This window comes from Sylvia atricapilla, chromosome 17 (genome assembly GCF_009819655.1).
Source record: "Sylvia atricapilla isolate bSylAtr1 chromosome 17, bSylAtr1.pri, whole genome shotgun sequence".
NCBI lineage: Eukaryota > Metazoa > Chordata > Aves > Passeriformes > Sylviidae > Sylvia > Sylvia atricapilla.
The window spans coordinates 3,817,543-3,835,616 of record NC_089156.1 but is presented as its reverse complement, the minus strand read 5'-3'; the positions used below and the strand labels follow the sequence as shown (position 1 = coordinate 3,835,616).

Genomic DNA, 18,074 nt, shown 5'->3' with positions numbered 1-18,074 from the left:
TGAAAACAGAGGGAGGTGGGAAGCAGTAAAATGTATTTCAATTCAACATTTGTATCCTGAGTGCATGAACAGAGTCTTCTTTCTGCAAAGCTGCTTCAGGCTTCCATCTTTTGGACGCAGTGTCCTCACACACTGAAGGCACCAACCAATGCCCAAGTCCAGCTCCCTTTTCTTTTCTGCACGCATTACAGGCAGAGACAGATGGAAACTTGAAATTGCTGGCCTCAGCTCCTGGATCATGTTGGCACCTTTGGCTTCTTACAAGGCAGCTGCATTCTGCAAAACAGCCCCGTGCACGTATCTTGATATGTAATCCTAGAAGAGGCTTCTAAATATAAGTGGGGGTTCTTTGCTGCTGTATGAAGGGGGTCAGCCAGACACTCACCATGTGGTGTACGTTTCATCAGATTGCACAACAAAAAAGAAATAATCTCAGGGACAATATGGAATTAAATTCCTGGGGTGCCTCCCTGCACCACACCCAGGGGTTTACAGCTTTCACCTGAAGATCAGCACTGGCTCTTCAATTTATGAGGTTTCAACCAGGATCCATGAGTGGTGAGGCTCAGAAGTTGTAGCTTTTGTATCTCTACCTTTGGATATGTGCTCACAGTGTGTTCTGCCTCTCAGCCTGGAAATGGGTTGTATCTGGTTGCTGCCACGGTGTCCCTCACTCTCAGCATCCGTTCAGGTGCCTCTGCTGAAACAATGTGCAAACATCTCTGTCTAGGCTCCTTTCCTCCCCTGGGCCCTAACTTGGTCTGCCTGTTACAAATAACTGATTGTCTCAGAAGGGGGAGGACAGAGTCACCTCTCCCGTTAGTTTTTACTTTATGTGTTTGTGTGTGCACACACACAAGAAGAGCTGAAAGGCTGAATTCCCAAAGGCAAGTAAGATCTAAATACAAGGAAAGGCACTGGATTGATGGGGGTCAAGCTGGTTAGAAACATCCTGGTTATCTGACAGCTGTTCAGGAGCCTTTGTGGAAAGTGTTGTTTCCTGGGGAGAAGAGTCCATATCACCAAACCTTGAACAGATGTGGAACCTACCCTGGCTTTGTAGGAGATACCTCCAGTCAAGGCTGGAGCCTTCAGGGCTCTGCAGGGCTCCTGCCTGACCCCCAGCTTCCTGAGACTGAGCCTTCAGTCTCCACAGGCAGCACCTTCAGGCTCAAAAACTACCAAAATGTTGTTTTCATCTTACAATCCTCTCACCTCCAAACTCACTTTGAACTGGCAGGTCTGGGGAGCTGTGTGATGTTGGAGCAGAGAAGGGATGCAGTGGTGTGTGAGGGATCTCTTCCGTGCACTGCCAGCTTTCCATTTCCTGAGCACAATGGCACGTTCTGCACGGGCGGCAGGACACGTGTCCCTGAGACAGGACTGAGCCTCTGAGGAGGCTGCCTGACCTCCTCTGCTGCACTCCCTGCCAGCCTGGCAAAGTGGGCTAAATCCAGAAGTGACCTAAAAGGAGGAGGGGGCCTGGAAACAGATCGCTCAGCCACTGTAAAGATGGAGGAACAAATTCAGGCCCCCGAGGCAGAATGGAAGATCATAGTAAGAAATTTACCGTGTTTTGAACTCTGAGGTAAGTTCTATTCTGCTCCCACACAGCTCACTCTCCACAGCACACAAGCTGCAAGAAGCATTTGCTCATGTGTCCTTCATAATGTGATTTATGGCATGTGTGAATCTGATCCACCAGCTCACATCTGAGGATGGCTCCTCTGTGTTTGTCATCTCTCGCTGTGGGGCTGAGTCAGCTTCCACTTCACTTGCAATGACTTCTTTTTTGGCTAAATAAGCTTGCATCACGTCAAGGGAAAAGAACTTTGCCAGATACCAATGGATTCTTCAGGACTTTGAACTGCACAGCCTGAGGCTGAAGGCCACTGTATTTCTTTTTTGACACCTACTCTGAGGTAAGAGAAGGGGAAACTCCACTGGAAGTGAAGTGTCCAGACCAAAGCAGGCTGTGCGGTCATGGTGAGCCGTGGCAGCCTCATGTTCACATTTCAACCAGTATTCAGAGGGGGCTTAATTGCCTTTTGATTTTAATCAAATAAGAGAGAGAATCCAAATAGTGAAAATGAGAGACTCTGGCCTAGAGCACAGTGTTTGGTGAGTGTCATCTCTGACTTCTGTGCCTGAAAAGCTCGTAAACTTCACCCCATCTAATCCCAGACATGAATTCCCCTAATACAGGTCTCTCCTGACCTCAGAGCTATCCTGTCTGGTCCTTACTCTCTTTTAAAATGAGTCAGCTGATAGAGAGGGCCGGTAAGTGATATCTCCAAGGGGGTAGAGTGACTCAGTAGCAAAGATGTCACTTCATTTGACCCCTCAGACTACAGAGCACCAAAAGTGCTCTGTAATGATTCTCAGAACTTTGACCAGCTCTGCCAAGTCTCATCGTTTTAAAAGCCAAGAACCAAACTGCCTTAAAATTAACTTCTGACTAAGAAGATTTAATAGTCAGGCCAGGTCTAGCTCATGTTTGCTAAAGAAGATAGGTGTGAGAGAGGGGGGAAAAGGAGATGATCTCTGCTTGTGGCTGACATGGCAAATAACAGAGACCACAGGGCTCTTCATAGCCTGCAGGTCTTTTACAGGCCTCAGCTTTTAAAACCTCACGTTGTCCTAGGAGGTGGTGTGGCACAGTCATGACACCAGATAAAGCATTTCATCAATTACTTTTATCTTGTCTTATGGGCTGTGAACAATCTGAAAGTGGAATGTGTCTTTTTTTTTTCAAGGGAATTTCTTATTCAGAATTAGTCACTGATGTTTTCCCCTGATCCTTTTACCCCAATAGAGGCAGAGGTAGAAAAGGTATTTTGTTGTCTTCCTTTGGAATGTGGAGGCTGGTTCAGATGGGGTGGAAGAGGGGGAGTCTTTATACCCTTCAGGCTGCAGAGCATAGAAGGAGGCAAAAAGTCACAGATGCTGTTAAAGGGAGGAGCAAAATTGCAGGGTTCCAAAGAATCAGTGGGTGGCTGAGCTCTGCCAGGCCCCTGTGGCTTTTCTTTAGCTAATCCCTCGCTTCCCACATCTCCTGCATTAACAGCTGTGAGGGAATGGGGCTCCCACTCAGGCTGAGAGGAGAAAACAACACTCCAGTGAATGCAAGGACCATGCACACAGAGGTGGGTGAGGAGGTGGGGGATGATTTAGTTGTTCATGGTGTAATGTCATCCAGCCCTCAGAATTCTCAGTGACCAGCACCTGACAAAGTGAGTTACAAGCTGATTGCTCCAGGACTGTGCTACACCCCCTGTAACAGTGAGGGGAGACAAGAATCAGTCCTAGAAAGGGAGCAGACACAGGGAAAGCAGGGAGGAGGAGGCAGCAACAGTGAGGCTGAGCTGCCTTGCCTGTGGCCTCTGTCCTGTCCACGGGCCAGCAGCTCCCAAAGGTTTTGGCATGGAGCACACCATGGATGGTTCATCACCATGGAAGGAGGAACCATCACATTTTAACATCAGACTTTAAAATGAATGCTTGTACCTACCACAGACTGGTTACCACAGCCTCATGATCTGTTAGCAGTCCTTACCCTGCAGTTTGTTATCACTCTGTGGTTCTTAGAAGAACAAAAAAACATTGCAAAGGCCAGGCCCCAGACAAAGGTACCAGGGCCTGTAGTGGGTCTATGTGGCTGTTGTGCAGATCATCACAATGGTCCTGGATGGGCAAGTGATGGGCAACACACAGTACCTTGCACTGCAAGCTCTGCTGGCCAAGAAAACTGGGCAGAACAAAACAACCGGGGCTGGGGACAAGAAATTTATGAGCACTAAGCTGTGTGAAATGCCAAAATAACAGCAGGTGCGTTTTATAGCAGGGGCTGCTGTGCAGGGCTGGGGAAGAGCTGCCTGCACACATTGCCCTGCCGGCCTGAGCCGGGCATGGTGCTCGACCCCCGAAGGAAAAAAGGGAGCAGCTGTTCCCCAAAACACAGCGGGAGCTGCACTGGAACAGCCATCCCGGCAGAATTCTTGCCACAATGTCACTGTGTGGATACTCCCATTCGGTAGGAATCCGTCTGTATATGTGCAGCTCGCTTCTATTTATACTGAAAAAAAAAAAGCATTTTACCTGTAAAGAGAACGGTGACGCACCTGCAGGCCTCAGCTCTGTGGCTGTGAGGGAAGAAAAAAACAGCAACAGCCTTGAGAGCCAAGGGTAAAACCAAATAGTGTAAGTGGGAATGCTTTGAGAAATGTATCAGTGTAATTTCACTTGGGAAACATTTATCAGTTTTGAGGACTTGGCCTCCCATCTGTGCCCCCTCAGACGCCAGGGCTGATGTTTGCAGCGCGCTCGGCCGGCGGCGCTCTGGCCCGACACGCCATTGCCCCGCGGCTCCACCACCGCCCTGGGCACGGCGGCTCCCGGGGCGGGCACGGAGCCGTGGCCCGGCCCCAGCGCGGTGCTGAGGAGGCCCGGGGGGACCAAAGCACGGAGCCCGGCGGGGAGCCCTGTATGGAGGCCGGCGGGGAGGCCGCGGCAGCCCGGAACGGCCGCGCCGGGCTCGGTTCCCCCCGGCGGGAGCGGGCGCGGCCCGGCGGAAGCGGAAGCGCGGCGGCGGCGGCGGGAGCGCGGCGGGCGGTGGGTGCCGCTGCCGGTGCCGGGCCCAGCGGGGCGGGACAGGGGCGGCTCCCGGGGTCGGGGTCCCGGACTGCCAGGCCGGGCTGTGCCCCCCGTGCCCCGCGGAGGTCTCTTCCGGCGGGACTGCCGTGCGCATCCACGCGCGGCTGCGGGGCGGCAGCGGCGCTGGGGCTCTGCAGGCGCTGCCTCTCCCGGAGGGAAGCGGGGACTGAGGGAGCGGCCGCGGAGCGGCAGCGGGGCTGAGCTCTCCCCAGGGAGCGGTCACAGCCCCGAGGCTGCCAGAGCTCCAGGAGCGTTTGGACACCGCTCTCAGCACTGGGTGCGAGCGTTGGGTGTCTGTGCAGGGCCAGGGGCTGGACTGGGTGGTCCCCGTGGGTCCCTCCAGCTCAGGACGTTCTGTGGTTCTTTCTTTAGAACCCCCTTCAGCTGCTCTCAGCAGGGTGAGATAACGTTGTTCTAGTGAAGTTACATTTCACGTAGGCTGCTTTTGGAGCCTTCTGACAGAAAGTTCCCCTGGTGTAGCAGCTGGCGAGGTCAGCGCTGTGTGCACGGGGAGGCACAAGGGTAAAGGCCCAAGCTGAGGGCTCGGGCAGGCACAACAGCTTTGTGCTTGTGGCAGGGACCTGCTGGGTCAGCTTCTTGAATCTGCATCTGCTAGAGGTGCTTATATATAGAACTGTAACACATTATCAGGAGTAGCGAAAAACTGTCATTTAGTGCCTTTGTTCAGAGTGTGATATCACTTTATAATGGGTTAATCAAGTTTCTGAGGCTCTTCCACTCAAAAACACAGCCCGAGGCTACTGATGAGTTTCCTTTCCTGCCTGCCGGTGTTCCAGCTGTGGGAGTACGTGTGCTAATTTGGCTTTCCCTGCTCTTTTAGATCCATAAAAATGGGGAACACGAGCAGCGAGCGGGCGGGGCTGGAGCGCCACGGGCACAAAGCCGCCCGAGGGGACAGCTCAGGAGGAGCCATCAGTACCAAAGAGGGGGACAGACCAAAAATCCTCATGGACAGTCCTGAAGATGCAGACCTGTTCCATTCAGAGGAAATTAAGGTATTGCTTGTTTGTTGTCCCAGCACTGCTTGCTTGGAATGTTCTGGGGCTGTTTGCAGCCTGCAGGGGTTTTGTCATTGAGTTTACACAAAGCTGACCATCTCCCTTCCATACCGTGCCAAGGAGAGAGTGAATTGGTGTTTAAGCAGGTATAACTAGGGATGGAGGGAGAGGCATTGTTTTGCCTTCCACTCTTCCTGTAAATTTGGAAGGCCTTAACACCTTTGCAGAATTTGTGCAAATGAATTTGTGAACAGGATCTAGAACTGCACTCTGTATTCTGCATCTAACAAAAAGTGCTTGTAGCAGACTTAGAGAATCATGCCTGAGGGCAAAAGGAGCATTCAGTGCAACACAGGTTGTCTGAGTCTGCCAGGAAAGAACCTTTTTTGATTGAGGCATTGTGCTTGTAGGCTCCATTGGAGAAAGAAGAATTTCTAGCTTGGCAGCAAGATCTGGAAGTGAATGACAAAACCCCCACTCAAGCACGGCCAACAGTGTTCCGCTGGACTGGAGGAGGGAAAGAAGTTTATTTATCAGGGTCCTTCAACAACTGGAGTAAAATTCCTCTGACAAGGAGGTAACGCAGTGCTGCTGCAGTTCCCCACGGGCTGGGAGTGCTCAGTGCCGTGAGGGAGGTGGTCATCTGAGAGATGGGATTGTGCTTGATTTACCACTGTCCTGCCTCTGTCCTCAAGCCCCTGATGACAATGTGACTTTTCCGTTCTTGGATGGCACAGGGTGGAAGCTGAGCTGTGTGTCACTTCACTGGGCACAACAAGCAGAGAACCCCAAACAGTCCCTGCTGTGCACTCTGTGCCTGCAGTAGGGCTGGGCTGGGAAGGGGAGCTGCTTCTAGCACAGTGTCTCTGGTGACACATCCTTGCCGTGTCAGTGGCTTTTGCCCAGTTCAGAAAGTCCAGAGACTGTGGCCTCTTGGAGCAGCATCAACTGTTTCTCAGTGTTTTTGAGATGCTGGTAAAGCCTTCTGCAGAATCAGGGAGTTCACAGCCCAGGGAGCATGGAAATTGCCAAGCAGCAGCTATTCAGACCCAAAGTAACCCAGAAGTATTGAGTTGCTGCTTTTATCTGCTCATTGTTCATTTATTTCATGGGCATTTGGGAAATGCAATTTATGATGGCAAATACTGAAAGGCAAGGAAATATGAGAAAGCTGATCTTGTTCCATCAGCAGACAAATGAGGTCTTGTGTGCTAACAAGTAACATGAAGATGTGAGAATGACTTTACAAAAGCTCATTGCCAGTTGTAGGATGTCAGGAGTGTGGGGGGACTCACTGTCACAGAGGAAATTATGAGCATTAATCATAATTTGATTCTTTACCTTTGGATCGCATCAGAGATTCTCTGCCTTTTTAAGGTTTTGCACATTGAGGAGGCTTGTGCTCTCTGTCACGTTGTGTGTCACAGTTTAGAGACCAAGGTAGTTTCCAGAATATTGCAGGACTGATTGTTTGTCTTAAATTCCAGTCACAATAACTTTGTTGCCATCCTGGACCTGCCAGAAGGAGAGCACCAGTACAAGTTCCTGGTGGATGGGCAGTGGACACATGATCCTGCAGAGGTAATGTTGGCTTTGAGTCACAGTTTATTGATTGAGGCTTCTGAAGAGGAGAAAGGGGCTGTTGAGGCTGGTGAGAGAGAGGTTCTGATGTCTGCTGGCCTGGGTGGCAGCATCAGGCTGAGCTCAGAGGGCAGGAGATGCAATGAGGGCCAGGATCTCTTGGCCATTGGTTTATAAGTGATGGCAGGCTTTCCTTGTCCAGTGCCAAACTGCCTTTTAGAGCATTGTAGCGCTGCTGGCAGCCCAGAGCTCACTGTGCCTTCCTGGCTCTCTGTGCCAGCATTGCTGCTCTAGATCTTTTCATAGTCCAGCAATTGTGCCAAAATCTACCAGGCCTGTTTTTCTCTGCTATAAAATGAGCTTTAACCCCAGCCTGCCCAGCAGTTCTCCATGTGCTTAAGAACTCAGTGTCCAGAGCTGCTGTCACAGGTAACTCCAGCCCAATCTGAGCCATGCCTTGTCTGAGCCCTGTGGGCTTGGCAAGTTCAGCTGGAATTTTCCCCTCCCAGCCTTTAAAATCCTGCACTTCCTCTTACCCTAACACTCACTAAGCTCTTCTCATGTTTGGTTCTGTCATATTTCAAAAGTAATATACCTCATTCTTGATAATGCTGATTGGGTAGTTCTGAGAATCTATTAGTCCCACAGGCTTTTTTTTATTCTGATTTTTCTGTCTTGTCTCTTGCCAGCCAGTGGTAACCAGCCAGCTGGGTACTGTCAACAACATCATCCAGGTGAAGAAAACTGACTTTGAAGTGTTTGATGCGTTGATGGTGGATTCCCAAAAATGTTCAGACATGTCTGGTATGAGCTTACTGGTAACTTCATGTCACACTTTTTAGAGCTGTTAAAAAATTTCATTTTCCCTTTTTGTCTGAGTTAAAGCTCCAGCAGAGATTAATCTCCACTTGTGTCAGGCCCTGTGGATGTGTGCAGGAATTACAAATGCCCAAAGGAAGGAAGTGGAATGCACAGAGGAGGAAACCTGTGACAAAGCAACACAGATCTGATGAGGGGGAAGTCCTGGGTGCTCACTAAGTGTTTGCCACATCAAACCAACATTGACAGCCTACACTGCTCCTACTTCAGTCTTCCTCTGCTGAGGAGGTGGCTGAGGGGTCAGAAGTTGCACTTCGGGTGCAGCTCAGTGCAAATACAGGCTTGGGAGTATCCTCACAATATAGTATAAATTACCTATCTAAGAATAATACAAAAATGCAATTTTTGCCTTAAATTTCCTGTTCTAGTGTAGCAGGAGAGAGGTGGGATTTAGCTTGAGCCGTGTGTGAGGTCAGCCTTGCCCTGTTGGTTACTGACCTCTGTAGGGATGGAGGCTGTGGCTGAAGCAGTACCTCACACCCTCCTTCAGGAGACCTTTGAACCTGAGGCAGGAGGTGTGTTTGGGTGTGTTTTGTTCTGTGCAACTTTGCCCTGGACAAAGCCTTTTTAGAGAAAGTGTCACTTGTGGGGCAGGCCACAAGGAGGTTTTAGTAGATGCCTTCCCCTACAGGCTGTAGCAGTGTTTCCTTTCCCTGATTAGACTTTGAAGGGCTCTTCCCACAGCCCAGTCTGCAGGGGGAAGCAGTTGCCTTTCACAGGCGCATCCCATGTTTTTGTACATCCCTTGGGGGCAACCTTGTAGGGCAGCCTGCACTGTGGAGTGTGTGCAGGAGAAGTGCTGGGCGGAGCTGACAGAGAAGTTCTGAAGTGCAGCTGTGCCCTCAGAACTCTGCTGCCCTGAACCTCACAGCTCATTCCAAGTCAGCCTTTGGGCACCTGAAATCCCCTCTTGGGCAGTGACTGATCCTCTGGCACTGCACCAGCTGCTGCAGTTGTTGTACTTAAGTGCCATTGATCCCTTTAGGCTGCATGTATCTATAAAGAGCAGATGTTCTTACAAAGTATTTAGGATTAAATATTTACCATGTCTCTGGCAGAGCTGTCCAGTTCGCCCCCAGGACCATACCACCAGGAGCCCTATGTCTGTAAGGCAGAGGAGCGCTTTAAATCTCCACCCATTCTCCCCCCACACCTGTTGCAGGTCATCCTGAACAAGGACACAGGCATTTCTGTGAGTACATCACTTTGGTTTGTTAAATAATCCCCTTGAGGGTGGGAACAGATGGGGAAAAATCTGGATACAGGCAGGAGACAGCTTAGGAAAAACCTTAGGATAAGTTTTTGTGTTGCTAAGTTCTTTATTATGTATGTCCAGATGGATTCATCTGAAGTAAATCTATTTTTCTAGTTGACTGTCTTTAAAATGGAAAACTAGATTGCTGTGTTCCTCCCAAACCCTTAATCTTGTCAACTGTTAAGACAGCAGAAGCACATAAGGGACAATCACAGCCTGATTCATGGTCCTGGTGAGGATACTGTGGGTTTTACCCAGTGCGACCTGGGGTTGTTCTGGAATGGTGACTGTGTTTGTGATGGACTCAGTGTGAGCAACAGGGATGTACTGGGGCTATGGCTGGTCACAGGTGCTGTTTGTCACCCCTCAGCTGTGAGGAGTGAATTGTGATTTCTGTCACTGTCACACTGTCCCTTTTCTCTGCAGTGTGACCCCGCTCTGCTCCCTGAGCCCAACCACGTCATGTTGAACCACCTGTATGCACTTTCCATCAAGGTGAGAGGCCAGGGCATGTCCTGCACAGGGCCAGCCTGGGTGTCTGGCCATGGCACGTGCTCACTTGTTTTCCCTCCCCTGTAGGATGGAGTGATGGTGCTCAGTGCTACACACCGTTACAAGAAGAAATACGTCACCACTTTGCTGTACAAGCCAATATGAGCATCACAGTCATTTGTGACCAATTGTTCTGGGCCAGTGCAGTCTCAGAAAAAAATGCTTCACTTAACCAAATGTACTTCTGCTCTGTGCTGTAGCAAACGAACTCTGATTTCATATTTTTCCTGAGACTTCCAGGTTCTCCTGTATTTGCCTTATTTTGTTAGCCCCACCTTGGAAGTTCTTGGAAATGGCAGCTTCACAGCAACAACTAGACAGGTGGCAAAGGTGTCAGTGCCCCTTGTCAGCTCAGTTAAAAAAACACCAGTTTAATTAGGCTGAATAATGTGAGGGCAGCAACAGATCAAAGAGCTTTAGCTTAGGAGTCTGGGAGTCTGCCAGCCCAAAGCCTAGAAAGTTCAGGATTCTTGGGGAATCTGATTTGAGCATAACACTCAGCAAAAGCAAGCTCATTACTGCTTCCATCGCTCATCAAACATTATTTCAGTAGCAAGTTCCAAACTTGCTTGGCTGAAGTAGGTGTGAACATTGATGATCATTTTGTAGCAACCTTTTCTGGGCAGAATCAGCAACATAATCACTACAAGCTCGTTATTATTTTACGGTAGAGTTGGGTGCACTGTTTCTACTGTGAATAGCTCTGTAGTATTTTCTCTTCATGAGAACTGAGATACATCTTTTCCCCTGTGGAATTTCTGGTAAAGACAATTGTTTTTAATGGCTGGATTTTTCTGTAAATCGTAAATGTGTCTTGCAGTAATCTGCTTTTGGAAACTGGTTTCTCTTGCTGTCACTGATGAGGACTTCCTTAAGCTGGCAGAGGTGGCTGGAAGGGAATGGATGGATTCAGGTTAGGGATGAATTCCTCAGGAACAGCCTGAAGGTGACTGTAAGTCTCCTGTGTCCAATGGCCAAACTTCCCTCAGTGTCAGCAGTTGCAGAGTGCTGGATGCAGCAGCACCACAGCCCTCTGTGCCCAGGGCTGGAGCCGGGCAACTTTTTATTCTGTTTCTGTTTTCTGTGATTCTCGTAATGCCAGGCTGCCTGTCCTTGGTGTTGACAGCCTGTTTTATCCCAAAACAAATGCAACATTAATGCAAACCTGCTGCCAGTGTGCCCCAGGCCTGCCTGGAGGAGCCAGTGCAGGAGGGGCCCTTCCCTGGCTCGTTTTGGTGCCTGGGGCACCGTGACTGTGCCAATGATAACCAGCCCTTCCCACTGTGAGGGAAAGCACTTTGCACAAGTCTGAGAGGAGTCTGAGTGGGGACAGAGCTGCAGCAGCCAGCGTGGAGTGGAGAGAGCCACAGTGGGAGGGTGCTTTGCCATCCTGGGGTCTGTTCACCAGCCTTGTTGCAATATCTTCAGTAGCTGAGTAGATCTGGGTCTAGTGCAATGGTTTTCTCTGAAAACTTTCTTCATTCTGTGCTATGGATAGTATTTGGTATTCTGAACTACAGAATTGCTTGTTTTCAACCTCTTTAGAAATAAATAAAACATTTTCAAGAGAAGTGGGTGACTTGTGTTGTCATTACCCCTCCCATCTGTGGTAACCTGGCCTTCAGTGAGTTATTTTGTTATTACAAGTGATTTCCTGATCGCAGTTTTATGCCTTGGTGGGTTGTACAAGTTTTTCCTTCAGTGATGCAGATTAAAATGCTTTCTCCTCTTGCACTCAGTGAAGAAGGCTGAGGTGTTCATCTTTATTTGTGACAAAGTTTAGAGGAAGGACAAGAGGCCAATTATTTAAAAGCTCCAGCAACAGAGCTGGAAAACTTGGGATGGGCCTTGAGCCTCCTGTCAGATTCTCTTTGTTGCAGCAGCCACTTCAAGCAGACCTTTTTCCCCAAGTCTTTGTCCTCACCAGGGTGACACTCTGGGCTCAGGCCAGCTGTGTGAGGGGACAGTCTGTGCCTCTGCAGTGTCCAGTAGCTCCAGGGAACGCCAAGGCTGTGGGATATGTGGTCAGTGCTGGTACCTGCAGGGCACTCCGTGCTCTTCATCAGTGCATCAGGTATGGTGGAACCACAGGACAGGAACAATTATTGTGTAGAAAGCTTGAGGATTTTTAATTTTGATTTTTGGTTTGTAGGCCCTGTCTCAGCCAGCAGAGGGCTCAGGACAGGGACTGCAGCTACCACTGCACCATCAGCTTTTGCAACCCCAAAAGGTTGGGAGGGCCAGGGGGAGCCCAGGGTGGGGCCCCAGGCTGTGTGAGGGCCTGCAGGAATGGCCTGGCTCTGCTCCACCCTTCCCTGCCCACGGGTGACCAAGCCCAGCTGCCCCCAGGCCTCTCCAGCCACGAGCAGCAGGTGATGGAGGCTCCTGTTCCCAGACAGTCCCAGGAACCACAGATTTCCTCAGGTAAGCCACTGCCACCCTCAGCCCCCGAATCCCAACAGGAAGGTAGATGAGGAAGAAGTAAGCTGGTTGTTTTGGGTTTTGCTGGGGGTTGGGGATTGGGGTGTTTTATTGGGGTTTTTGGCTACGTCCTTTTCTGCTTGACAGGCAAATGAATTAGATTAATCACTCTTTGTTCCCTTATTGCAAAGGGATGAATCAAATCCCTCCAAAGGCAAAAGCTGGATCAAGAGTTGGATTTATTAGCTCACTTACATTCCCCACCCACAACTCACAGTCTGTGCTGTTATGTTTATTCTTGGCTGTTGCTAGGAGAGCACATTTTTTAAAGGTAGATGCAGACACTTTTGTTACAGTCACTTTTGGGGACCCTGGAGTAAACCAGTACAGGAATAACAAGAGTTCCCTGCCCTCCCCAACCCCCTGAATTTCAGCACAGCATGGGGGGTCACGCTGACATGGATTTGTGCAGGGTTCTTGGGAATCAAAAAGCTTAATAAATAATTTTTTTTTTTTTTACTCCACCGGTTTCTGGATTAATTTAGTTTTGTTACAATTCGGATCATGCATCATAGGACTGCAACAATGAGCTCTGAATAAGTATTGTTTGTGCACAGTAAAAGAAATAAAGGAACATTGAACAAGTCAGCATTTCATCATATACATCATAGTAGGCACAATAGATAAATCAAGCAGCTCGGGGTTGATGGAGAGCATTTTCATGGAGAATGTCGTGTAGACCAAAACGTAAGAGGAGCCATTGGTAACCCACCCCCACAGCCTCCAACAAGCCCTTTCTCAGGGCTGAGGGGGTGGGTACGTGCACAGAACCAAAAACACTCAACAGTAGGAGGACAAATTAAGTTACTGTAGGCAGCAGTGTGAATATTAAAAACCTCTTCCTGTGAAAGAATACTTCAGACCCTGTAAAAACTAGTTCAGTTAAAAATAGATGTATTTACATTTAAGTCTGATCTAGCAAGTTTTCCCAGCAGGTGTAAGTTGAGCTGTACAGTAACTGCAGGTTGTACTCAATGTGACTGAATTTGTGAATGGTCTTTTTTTAAAGTTGCAGCTATTAGGCCTTAAAGCACCAGCATGTTACAGCAGTGGGGTGAGGAACTGCCTCCCTCTGCTTTGCTCCCAGTACACTGCTGGGGAAAGTCCCAAACCTGTCATTAGATCACACTGTTGTTAATTAAGATACCTTTTTTCCAGTTCAAGATGTGTGGGGTCATTTACCAGGGCAAGACTGTTTACCCAGATACTCTCAGGTGCTTCCCCTCTGCCCATCTCATGGGTGAGGCAGGACTGAGCTGCAGGTGCTTGCAGCGACTGCTGCTCTGGTGAAGTACCTGGATAAATCCACCTGGGTTAGTACATGTGAACACACTTGGGGTTTGTTCAGGAAATGAATGATGAGTATTAAATGCTAAATATTGCCAGGGTTTGCTCTTGGGTCAGCTGTGACACCTAGGATTCCCCAGCCCCAGAGCCAGGTGTGGGGCAGGAGGGGCAGGGGCACTCCAGAGAGAAGGAAAGCCGTCATTTCACCATGCCAGTCGAGATAGTTATTTGTTTTATTTGGTTATTGTTCAACAACAAAGTTCAATACTTTCCAGGTGGAGCTTTGAACTGTCCCTCTGGTTCCCTCCCTTGTCAATAATAAAAAGGTAATGAAGAAAAATCCTGTTCTTTTAGAGACCTAAAACCTCATTTATGCTAACAAGCTTCAATTGCAATTTAATGTTACAATATTTCTTCATGGGAGCGAGGAGGACTGAGGCAAGGCCCCTCCAGTGTCTGAAGATGGCTGTCCACAACCACCAGTAAAACAAAAAGCTAGTGTTGAAAAACGCACAGTTTACAATAAAAAAGTAGAAACCAATTCAATTCCCTTTTGTTACGAATATAAAGTTTCTTGTAAATATGTACAGTCCTTTGAGCTATTTCTATAGCAGGAAGCATTTCACGAACAAGACACAAGATATACACTTTCAGGACTCAACAAGCCCATTTCTGAGGTCTTGAAGATCTTCCATGAGATGCAAAGGTTTAAAGACTGATCTCAGTGACCTTTCGATATATTCAGACCGGGACACAAAAACTTTCAGCAAATTTCCTGCCAAATCATCTGACTGAAAATAACCCAACAGACAAGAGAACGGAATACAATATTCATGAAACTCGCCAAAGGACACTGACAAGGCATTGGAATTTTGATGGGTTTCTAGAACAGGTTAGCACAGGCTTGCAAGGGACTAGCAGAAGTTTAAGTGTGGCTCCAAGGGAAGATTGGATGCAGTTTTGCTCTTTCCAGTTGTAAAGAACATGGTTGTTCACTTAGAATGGTGCTATTGCAGAGTGAATGGTCAAAACCTGCTTTGAAAATCATTTGCTCTCTGCTTCATGTTCACAGCAAAAGAGAATAGGAAGCAATAAAAGGCTCGAGGTCAGACACGGGGAAGCGAAGGTGTGTCAGCAACTGCCAAAGCTGCTCCCTGTGCCAAGACACCGCATCTGATTGCACCACAAGCTACAGGGGAGGAGCCAGCCCGGGCTGCTCCTCCTGGGGAGCTGAGGCTGGCAGGACTCACTGCTGAAGAGACCATGTCCAGTGCTGAGAGGAGAACACAAGTGTGACTGTAATTCTTGTCATAGAATAAGGCTTGTTAACTCTTCGGTGCCAAATTTCCAGAGTAATTAACGGCTATTTTGCAGCGTGATCTAAAGGTTTCAGTTAATTTACAAGTGAGGTACAATACACTACTCAGCAAAGCAACCTAAAAGGAGAGAGCCAGTGATGGTGCAGCAGCATGCAGTGAACTGTCATGCAGAAGACCTGGATAAAGTCTTACAACCCAGTAGCTTATAGGTAATGCACTTTGTCTCAGGGCCGGGCAGGGGGCTTGGTTAAAGCAGGGTTCTTCCCTCCCCGTCAGAGCTGCTCTAAAGCGATTTTAGTGAGAACAAAATAACTTTCAGAAGTGGCAGGTGAACAGGCTAATCAGAAGAAATTTTTCATGTGTTCTGTGGAGAACATCCAACCACAGCTCCTATTGAAAGACTCACTCACCTTGGCCCTTCTGTTTCCAGGCCATCAGGGGCTCCCAGCACGTCTCAGAACTATGACCAACTCTCTGTTAAGGGGTGCTAACCACAGTGATGACCTGGGGTAGGACACAAGTCCCATTTCCTGGATGAACTACTCGGGACTAAAGCGGATACAAAAAGTTCATGAACTGCTTGAAAGAGTAACAGTAGTACAAAGTGCAAAAACAGGAGTGCAGGAAAGTGCAGAGAAATTAACTGAGCTGCAAACGGTCTTGGAAAGCGTCACGGCTCCCGCTGCGGAGCGAGCTTGGCCCAGGAATGCTGTTTGGGAACTGGGCTGCAGACAGATGGAGTGCATATACTCAGTATATTTCCTTTTTTTTTCCTGCAGGTCAAGATGAGTGACTTTGTCTAGCTGAGACTTACACTGAAGACTGGTCCCAGACCTGGCAGGGAAATAAAAGGACAAGTTAGAAGTCACAGGTATTTCTCTTCCAGGCACGAGGTGCTGGAAAGCAGCACATCACCTGCTGCTCCCACAGAGCCAGGGCTCCTGTCATCCACAAACACTGACAAAGGCAGGCACTGTCAGCATCACTCTGAGCACAGCAGGCTCCCACATTCCCTGCTCCAGACATTATTCCCCTTCAAATCCTCTATCACTTGCTAGTAAATGCACCTTTGCTTTCAGCCCATTCTAGTATCAGGCAGCTTTTGCAGTGCCAGAACCAGCCCAGGGCAGGGGGTCACAGGGCCAGCACATGACACCACGTGGACTCTGTTCCAACAGAATTTGAGGAGCAGGGGAGTGAGATTTGATCTGCTCTTGTGCTTTCCAGTGCCTTCTGCAGTACCTACAAACCTTTTCCTGAGAAAAGACACATTCTGCAAGCTCCTGACTTACCTTATTGACTTGGGCAAGAGGAGTTCTGGCCCCACTCACAGGCACCCTCCCTCGGCTGCTGTCCTCGAAGAGCCGTCCCGGGGAGCGCTCCCTGCGGGTGCTCAGCAGCCGGCCCGGGGATTTCTCCCTCTCCAGAGGCCTCCCCGGGGACTTGTCCCTGCGCAGCTCCGTGCGGCCCTCGCGGTACCGGTGGGGTGTGCTGGGCTCCCGGGGGTGGCTGGGCCCTTCCGGGGGCCCCGGGCTGGAGGCCACACGCTTGGTGATGTGCTCGTTGTACGTGGGAGGGCCTCTCTTGTTCGGGCTGCTGTCATTCAAAAATAATTGACGCGAACCGCTGAGTGACAAAAACCTCCCGTTACATTTTCTTTGAGCAAAAAAATGTAACTTTTCCCCCAGCACCCTTCGGGTGAGAAGCATCAGGCTCCTCCCTGAGCCAAGATGGAAAAGGCAGAGGTATTTTGGCAGCTGGAGTATCCATCACATGAGCCACACTGGCAAAGTGCCCTAATGAATTGCTAGTATAAGTCATGTGTGTGGAACAGGCCAGAGAACACCTTTTCATACACTCCAGCCATATGCTTTTCCATCTAAAAATACACTAAAATTTGATATGTGTGTTTTCACACAATCTTCTGTGGCTCAGGGAGGTTCAGGCCAGGCTGCGGTGAACTACAAGCCTCAATTTCTCAGTGTCCTGGGCACACAGTAGCACCACAGGCTGACTATTTAATTACCTCTGTATCACATCACAACTTCCCAGCACTATCTCCCTAAGGCAGACTTGCTATTTGATAGAAATGGGCTCTTGCTTTACAGCTTGTTACAGCCAAGCCATGTTTAGTGTCACATCAACAATATCTGAGCTCAAAAAGCTTTGAAGCCAGAGCTCTATCACAAAATCAAAGCAAACCAGCACAAGGTCACAAAGCATTTGTGGATATTACCCACATCTTCCTAGAGCTGAAGTTTGTTTCCTTGTGGATGTTAAGCCATTAGTGACTCTATTCTAGCATTACAATAACTGATTGTCACCAGCCTCTAAGAACAGAACAAGGGCATCCCACCACAGCAGGGGAAAAGGCGTCAGGAGAGAAGTTTGTTCCTGAGGCACACAGGCACTGTAACACCCCACCATCGTCACCGTGACACCCTGACGTCTCCGCACCTGCGTGTGGCAGAGGAGCCTCTGTGGTGCTGCTGCTGCTGCTGCTCGTTGTTGGTCTCCTTCACCAGATTGCCCTTACAGCAGATCACCCTTAGCTTGTCTTGGTAGGAGGAGGCCAAGTAGATCGCTCCCGAGGAGATTGCAGGCCCGAGGTACCGCGGGTTTGGGATCTCCAAGTGGGCTCGTGCCGGAGTTCTGGGGGAAATTGCAGGAAGAAATCTTTACAGTGGCAGCGCAGTACCTTTGCCTGGCAAGTCCATACATTCCTGCAAAACAGGCTGTTCAAAGGAATGACAAGTGAACAACTTACCCTAGAGAAGCTCGTGCCTGAATCTCGATCACTTCAAGGGAATTGAAGTGGGTCACGAAGAGATAGGGCTCCCTGTAGGCTGGAGGAGCAGTGCAAAGGCAGGAAAAAACACAAAATACATTCTCTATTAAAAACTTCTAAAACACAACAGCAAGCACAAGAGAAGGCTGACAGCCCTGTGGGAAAACTAAGGAACACATTTTATGTAATGACACATACACCATCAGTAAAGGGGGAGATGCAAGCTTAAAGAACTGTTGCTTTGAAACTGTGTCTCAAGG

General features: G+C 49.0%; 2 protein-coding genes across 6 annotated transcripts in view; one reads left to right on the top strand and one right to left on the bottom strand.

The window, feature by feature from the left end:
• Positions 1 to 4,578: 4,578 nt before the first annotated feature.
• PRKAB1 (protein kinase AMP-activated non-catalytic subunit beta 1) lies at positions 4,579 to 11,510 on the top strand. Of its 2 annotated transcripts, XM_066331355.1 has the most exons (8): positions 4,579 to 4,611; positions 5,495 to 5,669; positions 6,083 to 6,249; positions 7,160 to 7,253; positions 7,943 to 8,057; positions 9,191 to 9,324; positions 9,814 to 9,882; positions 9,967 to 11,510. In XM_066331355.1, exons 2-8 carry the CDS (start codon positions 5,505 to 5,507, stop codon positions 10,042 to 10,044), a joined length of 822 nt encoding a protein of 273 aa, XP_066187452.1. In that variant the 5' UTR covers positions 4,579 to 4,611; positions 5,495 to 5,504; the 3' UTR covers positions 10,045 to 11,510. The 2 variants fall into 2 exon arrangements, with proteins under 2 accessions (XP_066187452.1, XP_066187451.1); XM_066331354.1 differs by lacking the exon at positions 9,967 to 11,510 and having other exon boundaries at positions 9,814 to 9,966.
• Positions 11,511 to 12,582: 1,072 nt separating this feature from the next.
• The window catches only part of CIT (citron rho-interacting serine/threonine kinase), a 68,818-nt gene continuing 63,326 nt past the window's right edge, over positions 12,583 to 18,074 (bottom strand). For 2 of the 4 annotated variants that reach the window (XM_066331329.1, XM_066331331.1), the window contains exons 44-47: positions 17,794 to 17,872; positions 17,484 to 17,678; positions 16,319 to 16,622; positions 12,583 to 15,860 (exon numbers count right to left, since the gene is read on the bottom strand). In XM_066331329.1, the coding sequence (XP_066187426.1) occupies positions 15,837 to 15,860; positions 16,319 to 16,622; positions 17,484 to 17,678; positions 17,794 to 17,872 (602 nt within the window). In that variant the 3' untranslated portion in view covers positions 12,583 to 15,836. The remainder of the gene's footprint in view (positions 15,861 to 16,318; positions 16,623 to 17,483; positions 17,679 to 17,793; positions 17,873 to 18,074) is intronic. The other 2 variants (XM_066331330.1, XM_066331332.1) reach the window with 1 other exon arrangement.

What these genes read in the sequence shown, in the direction of transcription:
- PRKAB1 (XM_066331354.1), top strand. Translation starts at nt 5,505, where the DNA reads ATGGGGAACACGAGCAGCGAGCGGGCGGGGCTGGAGCGCCACGGGCAC. An exon ending in TCCATTCAGAGGAAATTAAG is followed by an intron (nt 5,670 to 6,082) that starts GTATTGCTTGTT and finishes TTGTGCTTGTAG; the next exon opens with GCTCCATTGGAGAAAGAAGA. An exon ending in AAAATGTTCAGACATGTCTG is followed by an intron (nt 8,058 to 9,190) that starts GTATGAGCTTAC and finishes TGTCTCTGGCAG; the next exon opens with AGCTGTCCAGTTCGCCCCCA.